This window comes from Perognathus longimembris, chromosome 2 (assembly GCF_023159225.1).
Source record: "Perognathus longimembris pacificus isolate PPM17 chromosome 2, ASM2315922v1, whole genome shotgun sequence".
NCBI lineage: Eukaryota > Metazoa > Chordata > Mammalia > Rodentia > Heteromyidae > Perognathus > Perognathus longimembris.
In genome coordinates, this window is record NC_063162.1 from 61,108,739 (window position 1) to 61,130,908 (window position 22,170).

Consider the following 22,170-nt stretch of genomic DNA (forward strand, 5'->3'; position numbering starts at 1 on the left):
ACCACCAATAAGCCAGATATAGAGATATGGCTCAAGTGGTAGCGTGCTGGCCTTGAGTGAGAAAGCTCAGGGACAGTACCCAGGCCCTGAGTTCAAGCTCCAGGGTGAGCGTGTGTGCACACACAGACATACACACACCCTAGGACCCCAGGCTCAATTTGAAGTTCAGATAAAAGAGAAGCAGCTTGTTGGCACAGGTTGAGTATTTTTAAGTCAGTAAATCCAAACTCTTTGAGATGCTCTAAACCCTGAAAATTTCCAAATGACACCTAAGTGGAAAATTCCAGACTTTGTGGCAAGTCATAGTCAAAATGTGGATGCAGGAAGCTAGGGCTGGCTCACACCCATAATCCCAGCTGAGCAGGAGCCTGAGATCTGAGGATCACATTTCAAAGCCGACTCCCCGTAGAGAAATCTAAGAGATGCTTATCTCCGACTAACCAGCAAAAAAACTGGAAGTGGAGCTATGGCTCAAGTGGTAGAGTGCTAGTGTTGAGTGGAAAAGCTCAAAGACATCACCCAGGCCAGAAATGGCCAAAAAAAGAAAGACAAAGAGTATCTATTTAGTGTTAAGAAAAAACATACAGATGTTCAAACATGCACAAAACAGGTGTTCATTCCTTATCTGAAACTCGGGGTACACCTTGTTTATCATATGCTGTTCCATGAGCCTGGTTTTTATCCATCCTGTCTTTACCTGTGACCCTGATAACCCATCTTGAGGCCAATATTCTCAAGTCACCCCTAAACTTCCTGGGGCTTAGCCTTTTTTTTTTTTTTTTTTTTTGGCCAGTCCTGGGCCTTGGACTCAGGGCCTGAGCACTGTCCCTGGCTTCTTCCCGCTCAAGGCTAGCACTCTGCCACTTGAGCCACAGCGCCGCTTCTGGCCGTTTTCTGTATATGTGGTACTGGGGAATCGAACCTAGGGCCTCCTGTATCCGAGGCAGGCACTCTTGCCACTAGGCTATATCCCCAGCCCGGGGCTTAGCCTTTTGGGGGAAGTATGACTGCAGCCTCACCAACTCTGAAGGCAGGGCTCAGACAGGCATCCTGTGACCCCTGCTTGTTTCTCACTCCTAGATGTAACTGAAGAGGTGGGCTGTCCGCGGTCCTGTGCAGTCAGCAAGAGGCGATCTGAGTGCGAGGAATGTGGTGGCCTGGGTTCTCCAACGGGCAGATGCGAGTGGAGGCAGGGAGATGGGAAAGGTAAGGCCCAGGGACCCAAAGAGGCCACTGTTGGTGTCCACCAGGGTGGCCAGTGGATCCTCTGGCCCCTGTGATGTCCTTCTCCCATCCTTCTGCTCCCTAGGACCTTGCCCTCCACCATGGCTCTAGTGCCAACAAAGAGGGCAGCGTGCAGGGTCCTGAGGACTCATGCCATCTTGGAACTAGAGGTACCCTGGGCTGAATTCACTGCAGGCTTGGAAAGGCCAGGCCAAGGAAGGGGTTTACAGAAGACCGAGTAGCCTTTCCAGAAGCTTCTAGGCCAGGGGACACAGCTTTGGGCAAAACGGACCATTCGGTTTCTGCTTTTCCATGAGTGACCACCATCACGAGGGGCCAGGTCTGGTGCAGCGTTCGTTGTGTATTTATTTGCTTATGTTTCAGATTCAATACTAGGACTGAACTCAGGGCTTTTCTGCTCAAGGCTGGCACTCTACCATTTGAACCATGGCTCTACTTCCAGCTTTTTGCTTGTTAATTGGAGCTAAGGTTCTCTTGGATTTTCTTGCCTAGGGCTGGCTTCAAAGCATATCTTAAGATCCCAGCTTCCTGTGTAGTTAGGATGACAGTGCCCAGCTGGAGGTGGAGCTTTGACATTGTTTCTGCTTCCATTGGCTTCCTTAATGAAAGATTACGAGGTCATTCAACCTGGGGACCCCCGTCCCCAACATTCCTTGAGGATGGATGCATCTTCCACTGTTGGCCAAGATTTGTGTGCTCTGTCTCTCCATTTTGTTTCCCCTAGGGTGGCAGGGCTGGCTGGGGAGGTCATCAGGCAGCATGACAAGGGCAGGGTAGGGTAGGTCCATGTGGGTGACAGCTTGTCCTGTTTTATCCCCCAGGGATCACGAGGAACTTCTCTACCTGCTCTCCCAGCACTAGGACCTGCCCTGACGGTCACTGTGACGCTGTGGAGATTCGGGATATCAACATCTGCCCCCAGGACTGCCTCCGTAAGCACCCCCCCCCCAATGTACTGTGGAAAGGGCATTCCACCCATGGACTGCCTCCGTAAGCACCCCCCCTCCCACTGTGGACGGGGCATTCCACCCATGGACTGCCTCCGTAAACACCACCCCCCTGCACTGTGGACAGGGTATTCTACCCATGGGCAGGGCTAGACAGGATAGCATGGACCACATGGCACCTGGACACAGCCAAAGAGGCCATTGTTGCATGCGTAAATGGGGCTTGGGTGTGACTGGGTGGCAGAGGACTGCTAGTGCATGGTAAGCCAGTCTGCAGTCTTATTTTTATTTTTTTGCTGGTCCTGGGGTTTAAACTCTGGGCCTGGGCACTGTCCCTGAGCTTTTGTGCTCAAGGCTGGCACTCTACCACTTTGAGCCACAGTGCCACTTCTGGTTTTCTCATGGTTAATTAGAGTCTCATGGACTTTCCTACACAGGCTGGCTTAGAACCTTGATCCTCAGATCTCATTCTCCTGAATAGCTAGGATTACAGGCATGAGCCACTGATACCCAGTGGGACCTCTAATTTTAGTTACTCAGGAGGCGGAGATCTAAGGATTCTAGTTAGAAATCAACCCTAGCAGGAAAATCCATGAGACTCATATCTCCAATAAACTAGCAAAAAGCCAAAAGTGATGTTGTGGCTCAAGTGGTAGAGCACTAGCCTTGAGAAAAAAGCTAAGAGACAGAGCCCCACCCTGAGTTCAAGCCCCACTGGCACGCTCAGGGCCTTACCCCCTTCCTACCTATTACCCTTCTCTGGCCCCAAATAACCATTTGTGGTCTCTTCTGGGACCTGGGCAAGCTTCTGGGCGGTCTATGACTCTCCCTCCCGAGCTGAGGAGCTAGCAGGGTTGGGGGCGGTGCGGGGGGCAGAAATAGCACTGATCTCTGGCAGGGCTTCTGCCACAGCTGCTCTGCCTGGGTGGGAGCAGCTGGCACCAGGTGAGGAGGACCACTCACCTCCCAGCAGCACGGCCCTTGTAGCCGCTCCAGCTGCTGAACTTGCTCTTATCTGTTCTCAGGGGGCAGTATTGTTGGGGGACATGAGCCAGGTGAGAGACGAGGGATTAAAGCCGGCTATGGCATCTGCAACTGCTTCCCAGAAGAGAAAAAGTGCTTCTGTGAGCCAGAGGACCACCAAGGTAAGTGGGGAATGGCAGAGGGCCAGGGAGGGAGCAGCCAGGAGAAGGTCCCTTCTTCCTCCAGGCCTCACTTCCCCATTGGTGCAGTCCAGGAGAGGGGTGGGGCCTACAGAGTCATTTCTAGTCTAAGTTCTCAAAGATGAACTGGCCAGGAGCCAGGCACTGGTGGCTCGCACCTGTAACTCTAGCTACTCAGGGGGCTGAGATGGGAGGATTGTGATTGAAAGACAGTTTGGAAAACATCTCTCAAGAAGGGACTTATCTTCAATTACCCAGCAAAATGCAGGAAGTGGAGGTATGGCTGAACTGGTAGAGCTCTAGCCTTGAGCAAAATGAGACAAGCAAGAACCCAAGGTCCTGAGATCAAGCCCAAGTATGAGCACACACACTCACACACACACACACACACACACACACACATACAGAATTGCTTATGGGATTATAACCTTTTTGTACAACAATGTAAAAATAAACTTACAAAAATAAAGAAGAATTGGCCAGAAAAGTGTTCTTCCTCCAAAGGATGTCCCTGTGCCAGGACCCTGGCTGAGGCCTGGTTACCATCTGGAGCCCCATCTTTCCTGACAGAGCAAGGGCAGCTTAGGGGAGCTCTGAACCATGTCCAGGGACCTTCTCTTGATATCTGAGTTATCATTGATCCTTTATTCCTCTCTTCCTATCTCTATGAAGAAATGTCTACATATTTGGGACAGAGGGAAACCTTGCCCTCCTCCCCCAATCCCCAGCCAGCCCTCTGGGAGCAGCTGATGTTACTGCACCCTTCTTTGCTGTGGGACCTCTCTGGGCTGCCCAACCTCACTGGGCCTCAGTTTTCACCACTAAGGGTGCACTAGCTAGCTTTGTAGGGTAGAATGCATACAGCACCTGCACCCTGTAGGTCTCCTGAGCTGGCTCATGGGGCGTCATGGGCCCTCAGGGCCATATGCCAGGCTACTGAAGCTTGCCACATTCTCCTGTTACAGGCCCACTGTGTGATGAGCTGTGCCGCACGGTGATTGCTGCTGCTGTCCTGTTCTCCTTCATCGTCTCCATCCTGCTGTCCACCTTCTGTATCCATCGCTACCACAAGCACGCCCACAAGCCATCCATCCCCTCTGCCGAGATGACCTTTTGTCGACCTGCCCAGGCCTTCCCTGTCAGCTACTCTTCATCCGGTGCCCGCCGGCCCTCACTGGACTCCATGGAGAACCAGGTGTCGGTGGATACCTTCAAGATCCCGGTGAGGGTCCCCCAAAGCCCTAGGACAGGGAGAGCCATAGAAAAGAGAGTTGAGCCAGGCGTGGTGGCTCATATCTGCAATCCTAGCTACTCAGGAGGCTAAGATCTGAAGATGGTGGTTCAAAGCCAGCCTGGGCAGGAAAGCTGGTGAGACTCTTATCTCCAATTAATCATCAAAAAGCCAGAAGTGGTAGAACACTAGCCTTGAGCTAAAAAGCTCAAGGACAGTGCCCAAACCCTGAATTCAAGTCCCAGGACTGGCATAAAAATAAGTACATAGGGGCTGGGAATGTGGCCTAGTGTTAGAGTGCTTGCCTAGCATATATGAAGTCCTGGGTTTGATTCCTTAGCACCACATATACAGAAAAAGCTGGAAATGGTGCTGTGGCTCAAATGGTAGAGTGCTACCCTTGAGCAAAACAGAAGCCAGGGACAGTACTCAAGCTCTGAGTTCAAGCCACAGGACTGGCAAAAAAAAAAAAGTAGATAGGTAAAGAATGGACATCTAATCTAAATACTCCAAGCAATAAAATATATTATTATATAGCAACATAAAATAGTTCCCCTCCCTAAATTCATCCTTCCACTTAAATTCTTCAAGTCAAACTTCCAGATATCTTTGTTGCTTGCTTTTGTATGTTTTTATTGGGCACATTGACAAGTTATTAAAATGCAATAAAAATACAAAAGGCAAGGGGAGAAACTTGAGCCACAAGCTGGGTGTGATTGGCTCATGCCTGTAATCCTAACTGCTCAAAGAATCTGAAGTCAGAGGATTGAAGTTTGAAGCCAGACTGGGCAGAAAAGTCCATGAGTCTCTTACTTTGAATTAGCCAGCAAAAAGCGGGAAGCTCATGTGGTAGAGCAGCAGCTTTGAGTGAAAAGCCAAGCAAGGGTACAAGGCCCTGAGCTCAAGCCCCAGTAGCAGCGTGTGGGTATGTGCGTGCATGAACACACACACACACACACGTGAATCACAGGCTTGAATTGAGTAGGACAGACTATGGAAAAGACTCTTATAGCAAGAGTTTTCTGTGGCCTTAGACATGAAGATACTCTTCTCGGGCCAGAAGATGGCCTGGGTCTGCTTGGGGTTACAATGCAAGACCTTCGGGCAGCCTCAGCCCTGGAGCTGTTCCCATAACACCTCAAGACAGGCCATTGCCAACTCCTGTGGGTTTTTGCCATTTAGCCTCTGTTACCAGAAGCAGCTTGTCCCACACAGCAGACCTTTGGGAGGACCCAGAATCTTCCACAGCCCACAGCATGAGGTAAGGTTGCACAAGCAGGCCGGTACCTGACATAGAGACTCAACTTCCCCTTCATCTGCCCCAGAGCTGCCCCTAAGCCTTCAGACCACACCCACCAGCTCTAGGTCTTAGCTCTGACTAAACTCTCAGCCAATTTCTTCTGTTTGTTTGGTTTTGGTGCCAGTACTGGGGCTTAAACTCGGAGCCTGGCACTGCTTCTTAGCTTTTTTTGCTCAAGATTGGGGTCTACCACTTGAGCCACATCTTTTCTTTCAGCTTTTGGCTGATTAATTGGAGAAATGAGTCCCTCAGGCTTTCCTGCTGGGGATGGCAGGATCCTTAGAACTCAGCCTCTTGAGTAGCTAAGATTATACCACCAACATCTGGCTTTATTTTTTATTTTGTTATCTTTAGGTAGTTGTGCAAAAGGGATTCCATTCAACTTGTTAATTTATGATTATACTACATCTTGATCAATGTCACCCTTCCATCATTCTCTCCTACTTCCTTGTAAATGGGAGAGCTAGAGTGGTAGTATGTGTCTATAATCATAGCACTGGGAAGAAGAGGCAAGAGGATCTAGAGTTCAAGACCCACATGGGCTGCAAAACAAGACCCTGTCTCAGAAAGAAAGAATAAAGTAGGTAGAATGATTTTTCTCACTGTGTGTGTGTGTGTGTGTGTGTGTGCATGTGCACACATGTGCATGCCTGTACTGGGGCTTGAACTTGGGGCCTAGGCTCTGTCCTTTAGCTTTTACTCTCAAGGCTGATGCTCTACCACTTGAGCCACAGCTCCATTTGTGGCTTTTTGATGGATTTTGAATATGAGTCTCATGGACTTTCCTCCCTTGGCTGGCTTTGAACCACAATCCTCACGTCACAGCCTGCTGAATAGCTAGGATTACAGCTGTGAATTGTCTCATATATCTAAGAGGAGCAAATAGATGTCATTCATGTGTGCATAGTGAGGTTCCAGGTGCCCATTAGGGTGGTGCAGATAAGGTGTCTATGTTGATTTGTGTTATGGGTTCTGAGGGAGTGTAAGACAAGACTAGGGGTGACCCAGGAATCTGTGTGATGGCACTGCTGTGTCTAAGAAGAGGCCATCCCCAAACCCTTGCATATGACAGAGGGTGGCCCTAGCCTGGGTCATGAATCCCCAACAGGCTAGCTCTGTGGTTGAGGGAGCCTGTAAAGAGCCATCATGAGCAGGAACCTGAGACCCACACACAGCTTTGAGGAGACTGGGGATTGACAGGCACCTAGTCCAGTGCCAGCAGAGCAGAGGGGAGGGCTCTTACAGTCTTTGGCATCCAGAATTCACATATATGGGCAACATTCAGAGCAGTCATGATGGACCTGATGTGCGTGGGGCTTGGCTAGAAGGGTGAGAGGGGTTGAATGCCAGCAAAGCCTGGACCACAGCCTGGAGAGCCAGGTATGCAGGATAGACTGAGGCAGCACAGCCACCTACACCCTCCAAGGAGGGGGTTCCAAAAGAGCTCAATGACATCTATGTAAGGGCACTGGCAGAGTTCCGTGTGTGTGTGTGTGCGCGTGCATGTACGTGCTGGTCTTGGAGCTCGAATGCAGGGCCCAAGCACATCCCTAAACTTGTTCACTTAAGGCTAGCACTCTACCACTTGAGCCACAGCTCCATTTATAGCTGTTTCTGTGATTAATTGAAGATCAGAGTCTCAGGGACACTCCTGCCCAGACTGGCTTTGAAGTGTAATCCTTAGATCTCAGCTTCCTGAGTGGTTAGGATTACAGGAGTGAGCTACTGGTGGCTGGCCTGTGCACTAGGAGGTGGCCCTAACCCGGGTGGGTCAATGAGTCCCTGTTGAGGTCTACCAGGACACGATGGGGTTTAGGCTGCTGGCCAGTCCATGACAGCACCCATGGGTGCAGCTAGCTGGCCCTGCACCCTACAACTTGAGTCCGGATCAGCTCAGAAGCTGTCAACAAGAATAGTTGGGGATAGTTTGAGCTCTCAGCTCTTCCCCAGGGAGACTGTCACTTTGGTGCCCTCAGGGCTCATACTGGGGAACTCTATCAGTCAGGTGATCCCAGAGGTTTTTTGTACACTTGCACTTGTCGCCAACATCTTCTCAACTGTACCCATCACCCCTTTCTCCCACCCCTCCCCAATGCAGGAAGATCCAAAGTGGGAGTTTCCTCGCAAGAACTTAGTTCTCGGGAAAACTCTGGGAGAAGGCGAGTTTGGAAAAGTGGTTAAGGCAACCGCCTTTCGCCTGAAGGGCAGAGCGGGGTACACCACAGTGGCCGTGAAGATGCTTAAAGGTACTGTCCAGATGTTGTGCAGGCACCTGTGGGAGCCCCCAATGCAGGGAAGGGGCCAGGCTCCTGCTGCTGGGCACCGCTGCCTCTACTTGCCTTGCCAGCCCAGGCCTCAGCCTTTCAGAAGGTGCTGGTGGGGCTGTGCTATTCCACTATATTAGTGAGGAACTCAGGACTTAAAAAATTATTTTTAACCCTTAGTGTGTGTGTGTGAGTGTGTGTGTGTGTGTGTGTGTGTGTGTGTGTGTGTGTGTGTGTGTGTGTTTGCTGCTAGCATTCTACCACTTGAGCCACAACGCCACTTCCAGCTTTTTCTGTGTGGTTTACTGGAGATAACAGTTTCATGGACTTTTTTGCCTGGGCTGGCTTCAAACCTCAATCCTCAGATCTCAGCCTCTTGAATAGCTAGGATTACAGGCATGAGCCACTGGCACCCAGCTTTTTTTGTGATTTTTGTTGTGTTGCTTGTGTTTTCTTGCTTGTCTGTTTTTGGTTTTTCTTTTTTCTGCTGGCATTGAGGCTTGAACTCAGGGCTTGAGCGCTGTCCCTTAGCTTTTTTTCACTGAAGGATTGTGCTCTACCATGTGAAACATATATCATGTAAAACATATTTCTGGCTTTTTGATGATTAATTGAAGATGAGAGTCTCCCAGACTTTCCTTTTCAGAACCACAATCCTCAGATCTCAGCCTCCTGAGTAGCTAGGCTAACAGATATGAGCCACCAGCAATGGAGAACTGCTGCTCAGAAGGAAGCTTGCTCCTGGGTAGAACCTGCCAAGCCCCCCTCCGCTGACCCAGGCCCTGGGAGGAGCTGGGAATAGTTGAGTGCCCCACATTTCCCTGTCAACTGAGCTGGGTGCTGGTCAGAGGTTGAGATCTGCTCACTACTTAGCATGGCTTTCTAGAAGGGCTGTGTGGAGCCAGCCCTGTGTGTGCTGTATTTCAGAGAACGCCTCCCCCAGTGAACTGAGGGACCTCCTGTCTGAGTTCAACCTCCTGAAGCAAGTCAACCACCCTCACGTCATCAAGCTGTATGGAGCCTGCAGTCAGGATGGTAAGGCCATTTCCAGATGCTGTCAGCCACCCCTGGGCCCAGGGCCTCCGTCCTCTCTCTGCACTCTGGGATCTCTAAGACTTTTCTCTCCTTCCTCCTGGAGGCCTAGGCTTCTGGTCCCCACCCTGGGCTAGCATGTGACCATGTCCTCAGGCAGTCCAGCCAGGGTGTCCTATCCAGGGTGCTGCGACCTGCCTCCCTCCTGCCTGGCTGCTCAGCTCCACATTCAGTGGGCCATCCCTCTTAAGGCAAACACCCATGGCAGAGACTCCCAAGATGGCTTTTTTTTTTTCCTGGATCTAATTGACATTTACTGAACACCCTACCATGCAACAGCCAAATACACATTCTGTTCAAATATACATGACTCATTCGTGTTTGATAGATGACTGTATGGTGGCTTGTAAATCAAACTTTTGCACATTTCAAGTCTTTCCTTCCTTCCTTCCTTCCTTCCTTCCTTCCTTCCTTCCTTCTTTCCTTCCTTCTTTTCTTCCTTCCTCCTTTCCCTTCCTTTCTCTTCCCTTCCCTTCCCTTCCCTTTTCTTCCCTTCCTTCCCTTCCTCTCTCCCTCCCTCCCTCCCTCCCCCCCTCTTTTGTTGTTGTGGGACTTGGCCCTGAGCACTGTCCCTGAGCTTTTTTGTACTCAAGGCTGGTGCTCTACCATTTGGAACCATAGCTCCACTTCCAGTTTTCAGAGGGTTAGTTGGAGATATGGTCTCACAGACTTTTTTGTCTGGGCTGGCTTTGAACTGCATTCCTTAGTTCACAGCCTTCTGGGTACCTAGGATTACAGGTGTGAACCATGGGCACCTGGCTATTTAAAGTAATTTCAATTATACGAAGTATATTTTGTATGTATATGGAATTAATCTAATAATTAGTAATACAGAGAGCAATAATTTTTTGAGAATTAAAGAAGCTGTTTCTAAATAGTCTACAAGTTGAATACTATTAAAAAATACTTTTATTAAATATTTTATTGTTTACTATAAAGGTGATGTACAGAGGGATTACAGTTATGTAAGTCAGGTAAAGAGTACATTTCTTTTTGGATAATGTCACCCTTTCCCTCACTCTCTCCAGTTTTTTCCTCCCATGCCCCCCACAAGTTGTATAGTTCATTTTCAACATAGTGTCTAGTGAGTACCACTGCTACCTTGTTTACACTTTGTCCCACCATTTCTGTGCTACCATTACTATCCCAAAGACTGATAAATGAACAAACAAGACAAAAAGAAAAGAACCTCTTGTTTCCATTTCCTAGAATTAATTTCGATAAATATTACTTTGTATGATCAGAAGCACATGGGCATTCTGCCTTTGTGTTCCTCCTCTAAGAGTGTCCTCCTTTGGTCTCACTGTGTGTGAAAGCCTGGAATCCTCTGTCATTTATCATGTCCCAGTGTATTTTAGATCTAGTTTCCACATGAAAATATTTTATTAAATATTTTTATTATTTTTATAAAGATGATGTATGGAGAGGTTATAGTTTCATAAATCAGGCAATGAGTACATTTTTTGGAGGACAATATCATCCCTTCTTCACTCTCTCCCAAGACAACCCCAGGATTTGAGGAGGGGGTCTACATTCTAGACACTCCCAGAAACACATGATGTGTTGTCTTCCACAGGTTACCCCAAACCCATGTGTGTGCGTATGTGCGTGTATGTATGTGTTAAGGCAACAAATCAAGAGTGAGCTGGACCTTTTAGGTGGAGAGACAGTGCCTGCAACCTCCCCTTGGTGAAATCCCTCCAGCCCAGAGCTGGCTCACACCCCACACTCTGAGCTATTCCTTTCTTTCCCCAGGGCCACTTCTCCTCATTGTGGAATATGCCAAGTATGGCTCCCTGAGGAGTTTCCTGCGGGACAGTCGCAAGGTGGGGCCGAGCTATGTGGGCAGCGGAGGCAGCCGGAACTCCAGTTCCCTGGACCACCCAGACGAGCGAGCACTGACCATGGGGGACCTCATCTCCTTTGCCTGGCAGATCTCCAGGGGAATGCAGTACCTGGCAGAAATGAAGGTACATGTCCACCTGGGCAGGGCTCTGGCCCTGCTGCCACCCTGCACTTCCGCAGGGACTCCTGGAGTCTTGTTTGTTTTGTTTTCCTTGTAGCTCGTTCATCGGGACTTAGCAGCCAGGAACATCCTGGTGGCTGAGGGGAGGAAGATGAAGATCTCTGACTTTGGTCTATCTCGAGATGTTTACGAAGAAGATTCCTATGTAAAGAGAAGCAAGGTAGCTTGTCCCCAGGATGCAGTGGTGTGTTGGGGGGGCTCCTGGGAGGAATGGAGGGGCTCACAGCTTCACCCAAAGCCAGTTTGGTGCCCTTAGAACATCCGGGGAAGACGAAGCAGATTGTTTATACTTTTTTATTGTTACTATAAAGGTAATGTACAGAGGGATTAGAGTTCTGTAAGTCAGGTAAAGAGTACATTTCTTTTTGGACAGTGTCACGCCTTCCCTCCTCTCTTCCAATTGTCCCCTCCTACCCCTACCCACATGTTGCAGAGTTCATTTTCAACAGAGATCAAGCAGATTTTGAAAGGGCTTTTCTGGCCATCAGTTCCAATGCCTTCCCTACCCGTGGGTCCCAGAGACCCCACCCAGGCTCTTCCTGTGTCAGTCCTTCCCCAATGCTTCACAGGTGGCCATGGCCTCTCTTGCTTTCACCCATTGTCCCTTTCAAAGTGACACCTGCTGGGAATGTGGTCTAGCGGGAGATTGCTGCCTAGCATGTGTGAAACCCTGGGTTTGATTCTTCAGCACCACATAAGCAGAAAAAGCCAAACCCCAGGACTGGCAAAAACAAAGTGACACCTGATGTCAAAACCCCACCTGAGGCTGAGGAATTGACTCCCTCTCCATAATCATTTATCTCTATTCTACAGAAACAAGAGCCACCATTTTGCTGGGCATCGTGGCTCACACCTATAACCTTAGCTATTCAGGAGGTTGAGGATCATGGTTCAAAGCCAGCCTAGACAGGAAAGTTTATGAGATTCTTATCTCCAATTAACCAGCAAAAAGCTGAAAGTGGGAGTGTAACTCAAGTGGTAGAGCCACGAGCCTTGAGCAAGAGTTCAGGGATAGCACCCAGGCCTTAAGTTCAAGCCCTACAACCAATGGAAGGAAGGAAGGAAGGAAGGAAGGAAGGAGGGAAGGAAGGAAGGAAGGAAGGAAGGAAGGAAGGAAGGAAGGAAGGAAGGAAGGAAGGAAGGAAGGAAGGAAGGAAGGAAGGAAAAAGAAAATATAATACTCTATACATCATCTTGCAGGAGTTGAGATTATATTACCATGAGCTGTAAAATCATTTTGTATAGGATTAGACAGCCTCATATGTTTCTCATTGGCTGTTTGAATCAATTATTTTGTAGGAGACATAAAGGATATTATTAATATCTAAATGACAGGGGAAAAAAAGGTTCCTCACTCCTGTTCCCTGTAAGAGCTTAGTTGTGTTGCCACAGGTTACAAAAACTGACTGTATTTGTTTCTTCTGACATTTCTGTGAAGACCACAGATCTCAAAACTACTGAAAGGGAAATGGAAGTGGGTGTTTCCTGCCCTGGTGAGGGGGTGGTAGAACCTGGTGAGGGGATAGTAGAGCCTTTCTTTTTTCTGTCTCTCTCTGTGTGTCTCTCTGTCTCTGTCTGTCTTTCTATCTCTCTTTTCCTCTGTCTCTCTTTCATGCACGCATGCATACACATACACACCATTCTGCAGGAAGCTGTGGGGGCACAAGGCATTGCCTACATGCCCCTCTGTGGCCTTGTGCAAGCTGCTACACCATAGCCAGCTTTGTTAGGAACACGGCCACATCTCATTAATAGTAAAGGTCCTAGAGAACACTGGAGAAAGTGCAATCCATGGTGGGTTCTGAATTAAGATACACATTTTAAAAATTAATATGCACCTAAGACTTTTCCGGGGATCCGAGTGTGTTAGCACATGTCTGCAATCCCAGCTTTACTCAGGTCTGAGGTAGGAGGATCACCTGAGCCTAGAAATCTGGGGCTGGTATGAGCAATGTTAGTCAGAGCCCATCTTAATGAGGAAAGAAAAGGAAAATACAGACAGAAGGAGGCATTGAAAAGTGCCAAGTTACCCTGTGTGGCCTTGGGCTACCCATCACCCCACCAGCATCTCAGTAAAGCCTGGAGATTCGAGCTGGAGCTCAGCTGGCTCCAGCCTCAGGACTTGGTATTCTACACTCTCTACAGAGTCAAACTCAAGCTGGGCACCGGTGGCTTCAGCCTGTTATCCTAGCTACTCAGGGGGCTGAGAACTAAGGATCACAGTTCAAAGCCAATCTGGGCAGAGAAGTCCAGGAGAATTTTTTTGGGTTTTTTTTTTTTTGCCAGTCCTGTTCTGGGGCTGGAACTCAGGGCCTGGGCACTGTCCCTGATCTTTTTTTGCTCAAGGCTAGCACCCTACCACTTGAGCCACAGTGCTACTTCTGGATTTTTCTGTTTCTGTAGAACTGAGGAATTGAAGCCAGGATTTCATGCATGCCAAGCAAGCACACTACCACGAAGCCACATTCCCAGCCCCATTAGACTCTTATCTTCAATTAACCAGTGAAAGTTAGAGTGGAGCTGTGGTTCAAGGGGTAGAGGGCTAGCCTTGAGCAAAAAGCTCAGAGATAGTGCCCAGGCCCTGAGTTCAAGCCCCAGGACTGCTGGCAGGTGGACGCACACTGGCACGCACACACACACACACACACACACACACACACAACAAAACAAAACAGATCTCTTCCACTCTGATTCCAGGGCTTCTTATTAACATTAATGATTTTCTTTCTTCACCCTCTGTAGGGCCGGATTCCTGTCAAATGGATGGCAATCGAGTCCCTTTTTGATCACATCTATACCACCCAAAGTGATGTGTAAGTGTGGGTGTTGCCATCCTGGGGTGGGGCTACAGAGGCCTCCAGTGAAGCTGACCAGGGAGCAGTGCAGGACTGGCTGTTCTTAGAGTCTCTGAGCTTGAAGGGCCCTCGTGGATTCATCCAATGACATTCCAGCAGCAGTTCCACAAGACAAGGTTGGAAGATGTGGGAGAGGGCACTGGGGCCGCAGCTTGCCTCTCTTCTCCCTTCCCTCCTCCACACCTTCCCCTCCCTCCTCATCCATAGACGGGTCCAGCCAAATTACTCCCCTCCTGGGTCCTGGGGCAGGTTTGGCTCTGTCAGGCTGCCCCACAATGTCACTTTCCACACAGGTATAGTTTGGGGACTCCACTCAGATATGGCCTGGTGTGTTTGTGGACAGATGGGTCCCAAATTACTCAAAGGTGGGAAGGTAGGAGCCCAAACTCACTCTTCCAGGATAGATGACAGGATGTGATCATTTGTAAAACTGAGACACTGGCTTCTAGAACATTCTGTAATCCACAGGCATGCAGATCTTCAATAGCATACATAGGCTGTCAAGACTCAATTGCTAAGCAATTTTATTTATTTATTTATTTGTTTGTTTGTTTATTTATTTATTTATTTATTTAGGCCAGTCCTGGGCCTTGGACTCAGGGCCTGAGCACTGTCCCTGGCTTCTTCCCACTCAAGGCTAGCACTCTGCCACCTGTGCCACAGCGCCCCTGCTGGCCGTTTTCCATATATGTGGTGCTGGGGAATCAAACCGAGAGCTTCATGTGTAGGAGGCAAGCGCTCTTGCCACTAGGCCATATTCCCAGCCCTTGCTAAGCAATTTTAAACAGAAGTCTAAGCTGGGTGCCAGTGATAATCCTAACTTCTCAGGAGGCTGAGATTTGAAGATCCCACTTTGAATCAGCCTAGGCAGGAAAGCCCATGGGACTCTTATCTCTGATGAGCCATCAAAAAGCCAGAAGAAGTGTGGCTCAAGTGGTAGAGCATCAACCCTGAGTGAAAAAGCTAAGAGACAGCACCTAAGCCCTGAGTTCAAGCCCCAGTACCTGCACAAAAATTAATAAACAACTAAATAAGCAGTAGTCTGCTGATTTTAGAAAGGTGACTGTAGAAGAATTGAAAAATACAAAGATGCAAAAATGTCAACAGGAGACTCAAGAGTCCCTGAGGCCCCTTTGCTCAGCCTCTCCTACTGGCCTCTTCTCAGGCATGGAATTTTTTTTTTTGGTTATAATTTGCATTTATTTCAATTCTTGATTTTGTCTTCATAAAAATGAACCATTAAAAAGCACTTTCAGATATGCTACAAAATTAAGAAAAGTGAGGGAATGGGGTAGAAAAGTGAGTGAGAGGGGGAGCATTGATTAAATTGCTTTGGTAAGTGGCAACTTTTTTTTTTTTTGCCAGTCCTGGGCCTTGGACTCAGGGCCTGAGCACTGTCCCTGGCTTCCTTTTTTTTTTTAATTTAATTTATTTATTAATTGAACACAAATTTTTTTTGACAAGGTGTTATGCAAAAAGGGTACAGTTACATAGTAGGGAAGTGTGTACATTTCTTGTGATATCTTACACCCTGTTTTTCTTTCCCTTCTCTAGGTCAGGTAGACATATATACAATATACAATTTATCAAGAACATATACAGTAGCCACGTGGCCAAGCCCAAGAAAATTCGCCTAGGGCTTTAAATGTAATGTCGACATTAGACAATATGTCGACAGTAGACTTATATGAACGTACATACATAGCTTTTGAGCTATTGTATTCCCCTGAGAGGTCGATTTTTGACCTTTATATGTTGAGTAGTTGTTTGGTTTTAGTTACATACTGTTGGGTCGCTGCCCCAATCCTGTGGGAAATACCATTTGACAAGCAGTTTTTGGTTTCACAGACCTGGTCTCTACTGTCTCTCCATCTCCCTTTCTTTTTATTATTTTTATTTTATTTTATTTTTTTTTTGGCCAGTCCTGGGCCTTGGACTCAGGGCCTGAGCACTGTCCCTGGCTTCTTCCCGCTCAAGGCTAGCACTCTGCCACTTGAGCCACAGTGCCGCTTCTGGCCGTTTTCTGTATATGTGGTGCTGGGGAATCGAACCTAGGGCCTCGTGTATCCGAGGCAGGCACTCTTGCCACTAGGCTATATCCCCAGCCCTCCCTTTCTTAACAGTCATATATCAGGAAGATCATGCCCCTTTGTTTTCTGTGTTCTAGGCTTGTCTCGCTCAACATTATTTGTTGGAGTTCTGACCATTTCCCTGCGAATAACAATATTTCACCATTCCTAATTGCTATGTAGTATTCCACTGTGTATAGGTACCATATTTTTTGGATCCATTCATCTGTGGAGGGGCATCTGGGTTGTTTCCATATTTTGGCTATTGTGAATTGTGCTGCGATAAACATGGAAGTACAAATGTCTTTTTGATATCTTGGGGTTTGCTGTTCAGGATAGATGCCTAGGAGTGGTATGGCTGGGTCATAGGGTAGGACTATATTGAGCTTTTTGAGAAACCTCCATACTGTTCCCCAAAGTGGTTGTACTAATTTGCACTCCCACCAACAATGGAGAAGGGTTCCTCTTTCCCCGCAGCCCCTCCAGCATTTGTTGTCAGGCACGGAATCTTCTAGAGCTTTCTGCCTATGTGTGTGTAGACCTCTCATCTCCACAAGTGGACTCAAGTGACCTGTACTGTTTTGTGATCATTTTATTCCCACTTCATTTCAAGTTTTCTCTCACAGTGAAATATTCTTCTAGACCTTTTGTTTTGTTTTAAGTTTGTTTTGTTTTGTTTGCCACTCCTGGGGCTTGAACTCTGGGTCGGGCACTGTCCCTGAGTTCTTTAGCCCAAGGCTAGCGGCTCTACTAGTTTGAGTCAGAGCATCACTTCTGGTTTTCTGGTGGTTAATTGGAGATAAGAGTCTCATAGACTTTCCTACCTAGGCTAGCTTTGAACCATGATCCTCAGGTCTCAGCCTCCAGAGTAGCTAAGATTATAGGTGTGAGCCACTGGCACCCAGCTTGCTTCCCTGAGCATTTTTGCTCAAGGTTAGTGCCCTACCACTTGAGCTACAGCTCTATTTCTGTGTTTTTTGAGGGGTGTTTAATTGGAGATAAGAGTCACGTACATTTTCCTGCCTGGGCTGGCTTTGAACCATGATCTTCAGAGTGCAGTCTCCTGAGGAGTTAGGATTAGAGGTGTGAGCCACCAATGCATGGCTGTTTTGAGGTTTAATGGAAGTCTTGTGGTCCCCTGAAAGGCGAAAGAATTGTTCTGGACCTCCTAAACCCCATCGCCACACCCAGGCTGGAAGCTTTGAAGCAGCTGCCCATGGCACTGGGTCTTGGCTGAAGAGCCCTGGCATCAGAGGGAGCCCCTCAGTTATCTCCTTTCCCTTGCAGATGGTCCTTTGGGGTTCTGCTGTGGGAAATTGTGACCCTGGGGGGCAACCCCTACCCTGGAATTCCTCCTGAGCGGCTCTTCAACCTTCTCAAGATTGGCCACCGCATGGAAAGGCCAGACAACTGCAGCGAGGAAATGTGAGAAGGGTTTGCCTGGCCCAGACATCCTCCAGCCCTGAGCCAGGCTGTGGGCCATTGGGGTGGGGGGAGTGGAAGGCGGAGGTTAGAACAGGAACCACCCTTGGCTAGGAGACAGTTGCTGGGGACTTGGGAAGAAGCAGGAGGTGGGGGTAGGAGGTGCAGGCCAGCGGTTCTGAGAATAGACAGGAGCAGGAATCCATCCGGTGTGAGCTGAAAGCCTTGGGGAGGACATATGTTCGGAGCCCCTCAAGTAGAGGTGCCAGGGCAGGCGGGGCAGTCTGGACTTCAGCTTGAGGGTTCTCTCCACTCCAGTTAAATCAGAGGGTTCAAACAGACCAAGTAAAAATAGATAACTTCCAAGTGAGCACCAGCACCTGTAAGCCTAGCGACCCAGGAGGCTGGGGTCGGAAGGGTCACTGTTTGAGGCCATCTAGGACAGAAAATTCCTTGAGATTTGTGTCTCCACAACAGCTAGAGAAAAGGCAGACTGGAAGCGCTGAGGCATGGTTTAAGTGGTAGAGTGCTAGATGAGCAAAGAAGTGGACCAAACTTGAGACCTTGCATTCTAACAGCAATATCAGCACCAAAATAAAAACATTAAAAAATTAAAAAAGTGGGCTGGGGATATAGCCTAGTGGCAAGAGTGCCTGCCTCATATACACGAGGCCCTAGGTTCGATTCCCCAGCACCACATATACAGAAAACGGCCAGAAGCGGCGCTGTGGCTCAAGTGGCAGAGTGCTAGCCTTGAGCGGGAAGAAGCCAGGGACAGTTCTCAGGCCCTGAGTCCAAGGCCCAGGACTGGCCAAAAAAAAAAAAAAAAATTAAAAAAGAACAAAAAAACAGGCACTGGTGGCTCACAACTGTAATCCTAGTGACCTATTAGGAGGCTGGGGTCTGAGGATCACAGTTAAAAGCCAGCCTGGAAAGGAACATCCTTAAGACTTTTATGTCTAGTGAATCAGCAAAAAACAAGAAGTAGAGGTGCGGCTCAAATAGTAGAGCACCAGCCTTGAGTGCAAAAGCTAAGGGACAGCAGCCAGGCCTTCCATTCAAGTTCTAGTACCATCACAAAAAAGAAAGGGGGCGAGGGAGGAGAGAATGGAAGAGAGAGGGAGAAGAGAGCAAAAGAAGAGGGGAAGAGAAGGGAGGGGAGAAGAGAGACAGGAGAGGAGAGGAAGAGAGGGGGAGAAGACAGAGAGGAGAAGAAGAGGAAGAAGGGAAGGGGGAAAGGGAGGAAAAGAGGGGAGGGAAGGGGGAAAAGAAACAATTATCCTCTCCATTTTGGAGCAGCCCCTCCAGGATGCTGGGCCACCATGCTGGGCCCTAAACCTCCGAGTGTGGAGTTTGGACCATGTCCATCCCTAGCAAGTCTCAGATGGTCAGCGACACACTCGGAGTTTTGGGTCTGGGTTCACCATGCCCTGCTGGCTCATCACTGCTAGTGTGCTCTTCCCGCCAGGTATTCCTTGATGCTACAGTGCTGGAAGCAGGAACCAGACAAGAGGCCAGTCTTTGCCGACATCAGCAAAGACCTAGAGAAGATGATGGTGAAGAGCAGAGTGAGTCACAGAGCACAGAGGCTTTGGGCCCTGATGCCTCAGTGCTGGGAGCAGAGGCTGGCTGCAGGGAGAGGGGCACGCGCCCTGCTCAGAGGAGGCCTCAAGCAGTCTCTTGGGCTTCTTTGCAAATCAGGAAGAAAACAACAACCAACAACAAAGCCCAATTCAATTCATAGTTTGGCACAGGCACCCATGGGAAGAGAAATTCCAACCCTCAGAGGGATCACTTGTAAAACTGGAATGTTACATAGTGCGTGTCCTGACTGTATATGTTCCACGGGAAGTAACTTGGGGCGGAGGGGGCTGGGGTGCTCAGCAGTGCTCAGCCCCTCTAAACACTTCCTTGCTGCCACCACCTACAGCCTGCTGGAATGGGAACCCAGCCATGCCAAGTCTTTTGACTTAGTTATATAGAGGTTTTTTTTAGAATTCCGAAAGTCCAATAGGGACAAAATTCATCTTGTCTGAGCATCTATCAGCCCATATTCCTCCAATTAAAAACCTGTAAGTAGCCAAACACCAGTAGCTTACGCCTGTAATCCTAGCTACTCAGGAGGCTGAGATTCTAGGACTGAGGTTCAGAGCTAGCCCAGGAAGAAAAGTCTGTGAAACTCTTACCTCCAACTAACCACCAAACAGTTGGAAATAGAGCTGTGGCTCAAGTGCAAGAGTGTCAGGCTTGAGGGCACAAGGACAATGCCCAAACCTGGAGTTTAAGCCCTTAGTACTGGCACAAAAATAAACCAACAAAGAGGCCTGGTTCTGGGCTCTAGGCATGGCTGGATGTGGCAGGTCTCCATGCTGGCATGCTGAGAGAGGGGCTTTGGTCTTGCCAAGAGACCAATAGCAAGGTTGGAGACACAGCCAGAGCACATCAAAAGCAGCCAAAAGAGCAGGACATGCGTAGCCCACACCTCACACACACACACACACACACACACACACACACACACACACACACACACACACACACTCTAAAAGCAGCCAAGGGCCAAGGGAAGCAGCCATCTTTCTCTCTCTTTCAGGATTACTTGGACCTGGCTGCATCTACGCCATCTGACTCACTGCTTTATGACGATGGCCTGTCGGAGGAGGAGACGCCCTTGGTGGATTGTAATCAGGCCCCCCTCCCGCGTACCCTTCCCTCCACCTGGATTGAAAACAAACTCTATGGTAGAATTTCACATGCATTTACCAGATTCTAGCAGCTAGCGTTTCCTCTGCACTCTCCTGTCTGTAATGCTTTTTATTTTTTATTTTTTGTTTTATAAAGAGTGCCTCTGACGGGCAATAAATCAAAACGCCACCAGATCTTTTCTTTGTTAAATGTCTGACTTTGCATCCAGTTTTGACATTCAGGCATTTTTTAATTTATTTATTTTGCAACTGTGTCTTCCTTTAAAAGGAAAAAAGGATGTGAAAATAAATATCATGACCAGACAATTTAAGATGACAGAGGAGAAATTAATTAGATCAGGGCAGAATTCTCAGGGGATATGGAGAAGATTGATTTAAGTCATTTTCTGAGTAGGGAAACAAAAACCAGTTACTTTTGATTTTTGCTACTTGGATGATCTGGGGATGAATTTAATTGAGGAGGGCCTAGCACCCAACTTCTGGTGAGAACATAGCCAGGGGGCTTCCAGACCTCTCCTGAGCTGGTAGATTCTTCCAGAAAGCCATCCAGGTCTCTGTTCCCCAGCCATGGATCCAATGGATGCCTGGCAGGCACTGGACTGACCATCCCACACAACCTCCTCTCCTCCCCAGCCCCCCCCAAACTTATTTTCACATCCTTTTCACCCTCATCATGATAATTGTGCTAAATGTTGGAGCTCATGCTTCCTAAAGAATATAGTCTGTGGTGCTGTGGCCTTGTATTTCATAGTAAACACGGTTCTTGGCCAAAACTCTCTTCTTTTGTCTTGGATTAAATATTTGAGATTTTTCTGTTTCCTAACTTCATCATGGGTCATTTTGAAATCATTGGGTCTCAAGCGAAGATGGTTCAGAATTTCTGCATGCTTCCTGATTCACGGGGTTCCCCAAACACACACCAGGCTTTGAGGCTCAGTGTTGCACACCCTAGGTTAGGTGCTGAGGATGTTGGGGGGCTGCCTATGTGTGCCCTCTCTGAAGAAGAAGCATGTCTTTGGAGGCTGAAATGACAGACCAGTAGAGTCCATCTTTGTCTTGAGAAAAAGTTTTATGGAATGTTTCTACCTCAGAAAGCCATTTTAGCGTAGAAACATGAGATGGTTTTCACTGCTTTAGGCAATCAATTTAGCAGTCTAATAAACATAATCAGATTTGAGAGTCTAAAACTTAATTTTAAAAATTCAGGTGTCAGTGTACTCCTAGCTTCTCAGGAGGCTGAGATCTGAGAATCGCAGTTGGAAACCAGCCAGGGCAGGAAAGTCTGTGAGACTTTTATCTCCAATAAACCACCCCAAAAGCCAGAAGTGGAGCTGTGGCTCATGTGCTAGAGCACCAGCCTTAAGCAGAAAAAGCCAAGTGAGTGCGCACTCAAGGCCCTGACTTCAAGTCCCAGTACCGGCACACAAAAATACATCCATGAATAGATAAAAACATGTAAAATTCAAAATTAGCAGTGTCTGCTAAGTTTACATTTACCATGAGAGCCTGTGCTATTCCCCTGAAATGGAACGAGTGTTCTTTGACACCTGGCCCACAAGAACCCTGAATGCAAATTGGCACTAATAAACACAGTTTGGTTCGAACCTCAAAGGGAGTTTTGCCAAGGCTTTACTGTCTGCACATGAAGTCTGAGTTCTTCAGTGCAGAGCAAATGATCTGTTTTCATTTTTAGGCATGTCAGACCCGAACTGGCCTGGAGAGAGTCCTGTACCACTTACGCCATCAGCTGTCACTAACACGGGGTTCCCAAGATATGCAAATGATAGTGTATATGCTAACTGGATGGTTTCACCCTCAGCGGCAAAATTAATGGACACGATTGATAGTTAA

The 22,170-nt window shown here is 48.1% G+C and overlaps 1 protein-coding gene across 1 annotated transcript in view; it reads left to right on the forward strand.

The window, feature by feature from the left end:
• Window positions 1-22,170, forward strand: part of Ret (ret proto-oncogene) — a 45,362-nt gene extending 23,192 nt beyond the window's left edge. Inside the window, exons 8-20 of the mRNA XM_048336961.1 lie at window positions 1,081-1,206; window positions 2,067-2,177; window positions 3,218-3,337; window positions 4,321-4,577; window positions 7,985-8,132; window positions 9,078-9,185; window positions 10,998-11,212; window positions 11,306-11,428; window positions 14,011-14,081; window positions 17,480-17,617; window positions 19,083-19,182; window positions 20,208-20,355; window positions 22,013-22,170. Of these exons, the coding sequence (XP_048192918.1) occupies window positions 1,081-1,206; window positions 2,067-2,177; window positions 3,218-3,337; window positions 4,321-4,577; window positions 7,985-8,132; window positions 9,078-9,185; window positions 10,998-11,212; window positions 11,306-11,428; window positions 14,011-14,081; window positions 17,480-17,617; window positions 19,083-19,182; window positions 20,208-20,355; window positions 22,013-22,170 (1,823 nt within the window). The remainder of the gene's footprint in view (window positions 1-1,080; window positions 1,207-2,066; window positions 2,178-3,217; window positions 3,338-4,320; window positions 4,578-7,984; window positions 8,133-9,077; window positions 9,186-10,997; window positions 11,213-11,305; window positions 11,429-14,010; window positions 14,082-17,479; window positions 17,618-19,082; window positions 19,183-20,207; window positions 20,356-22,012) is intronic.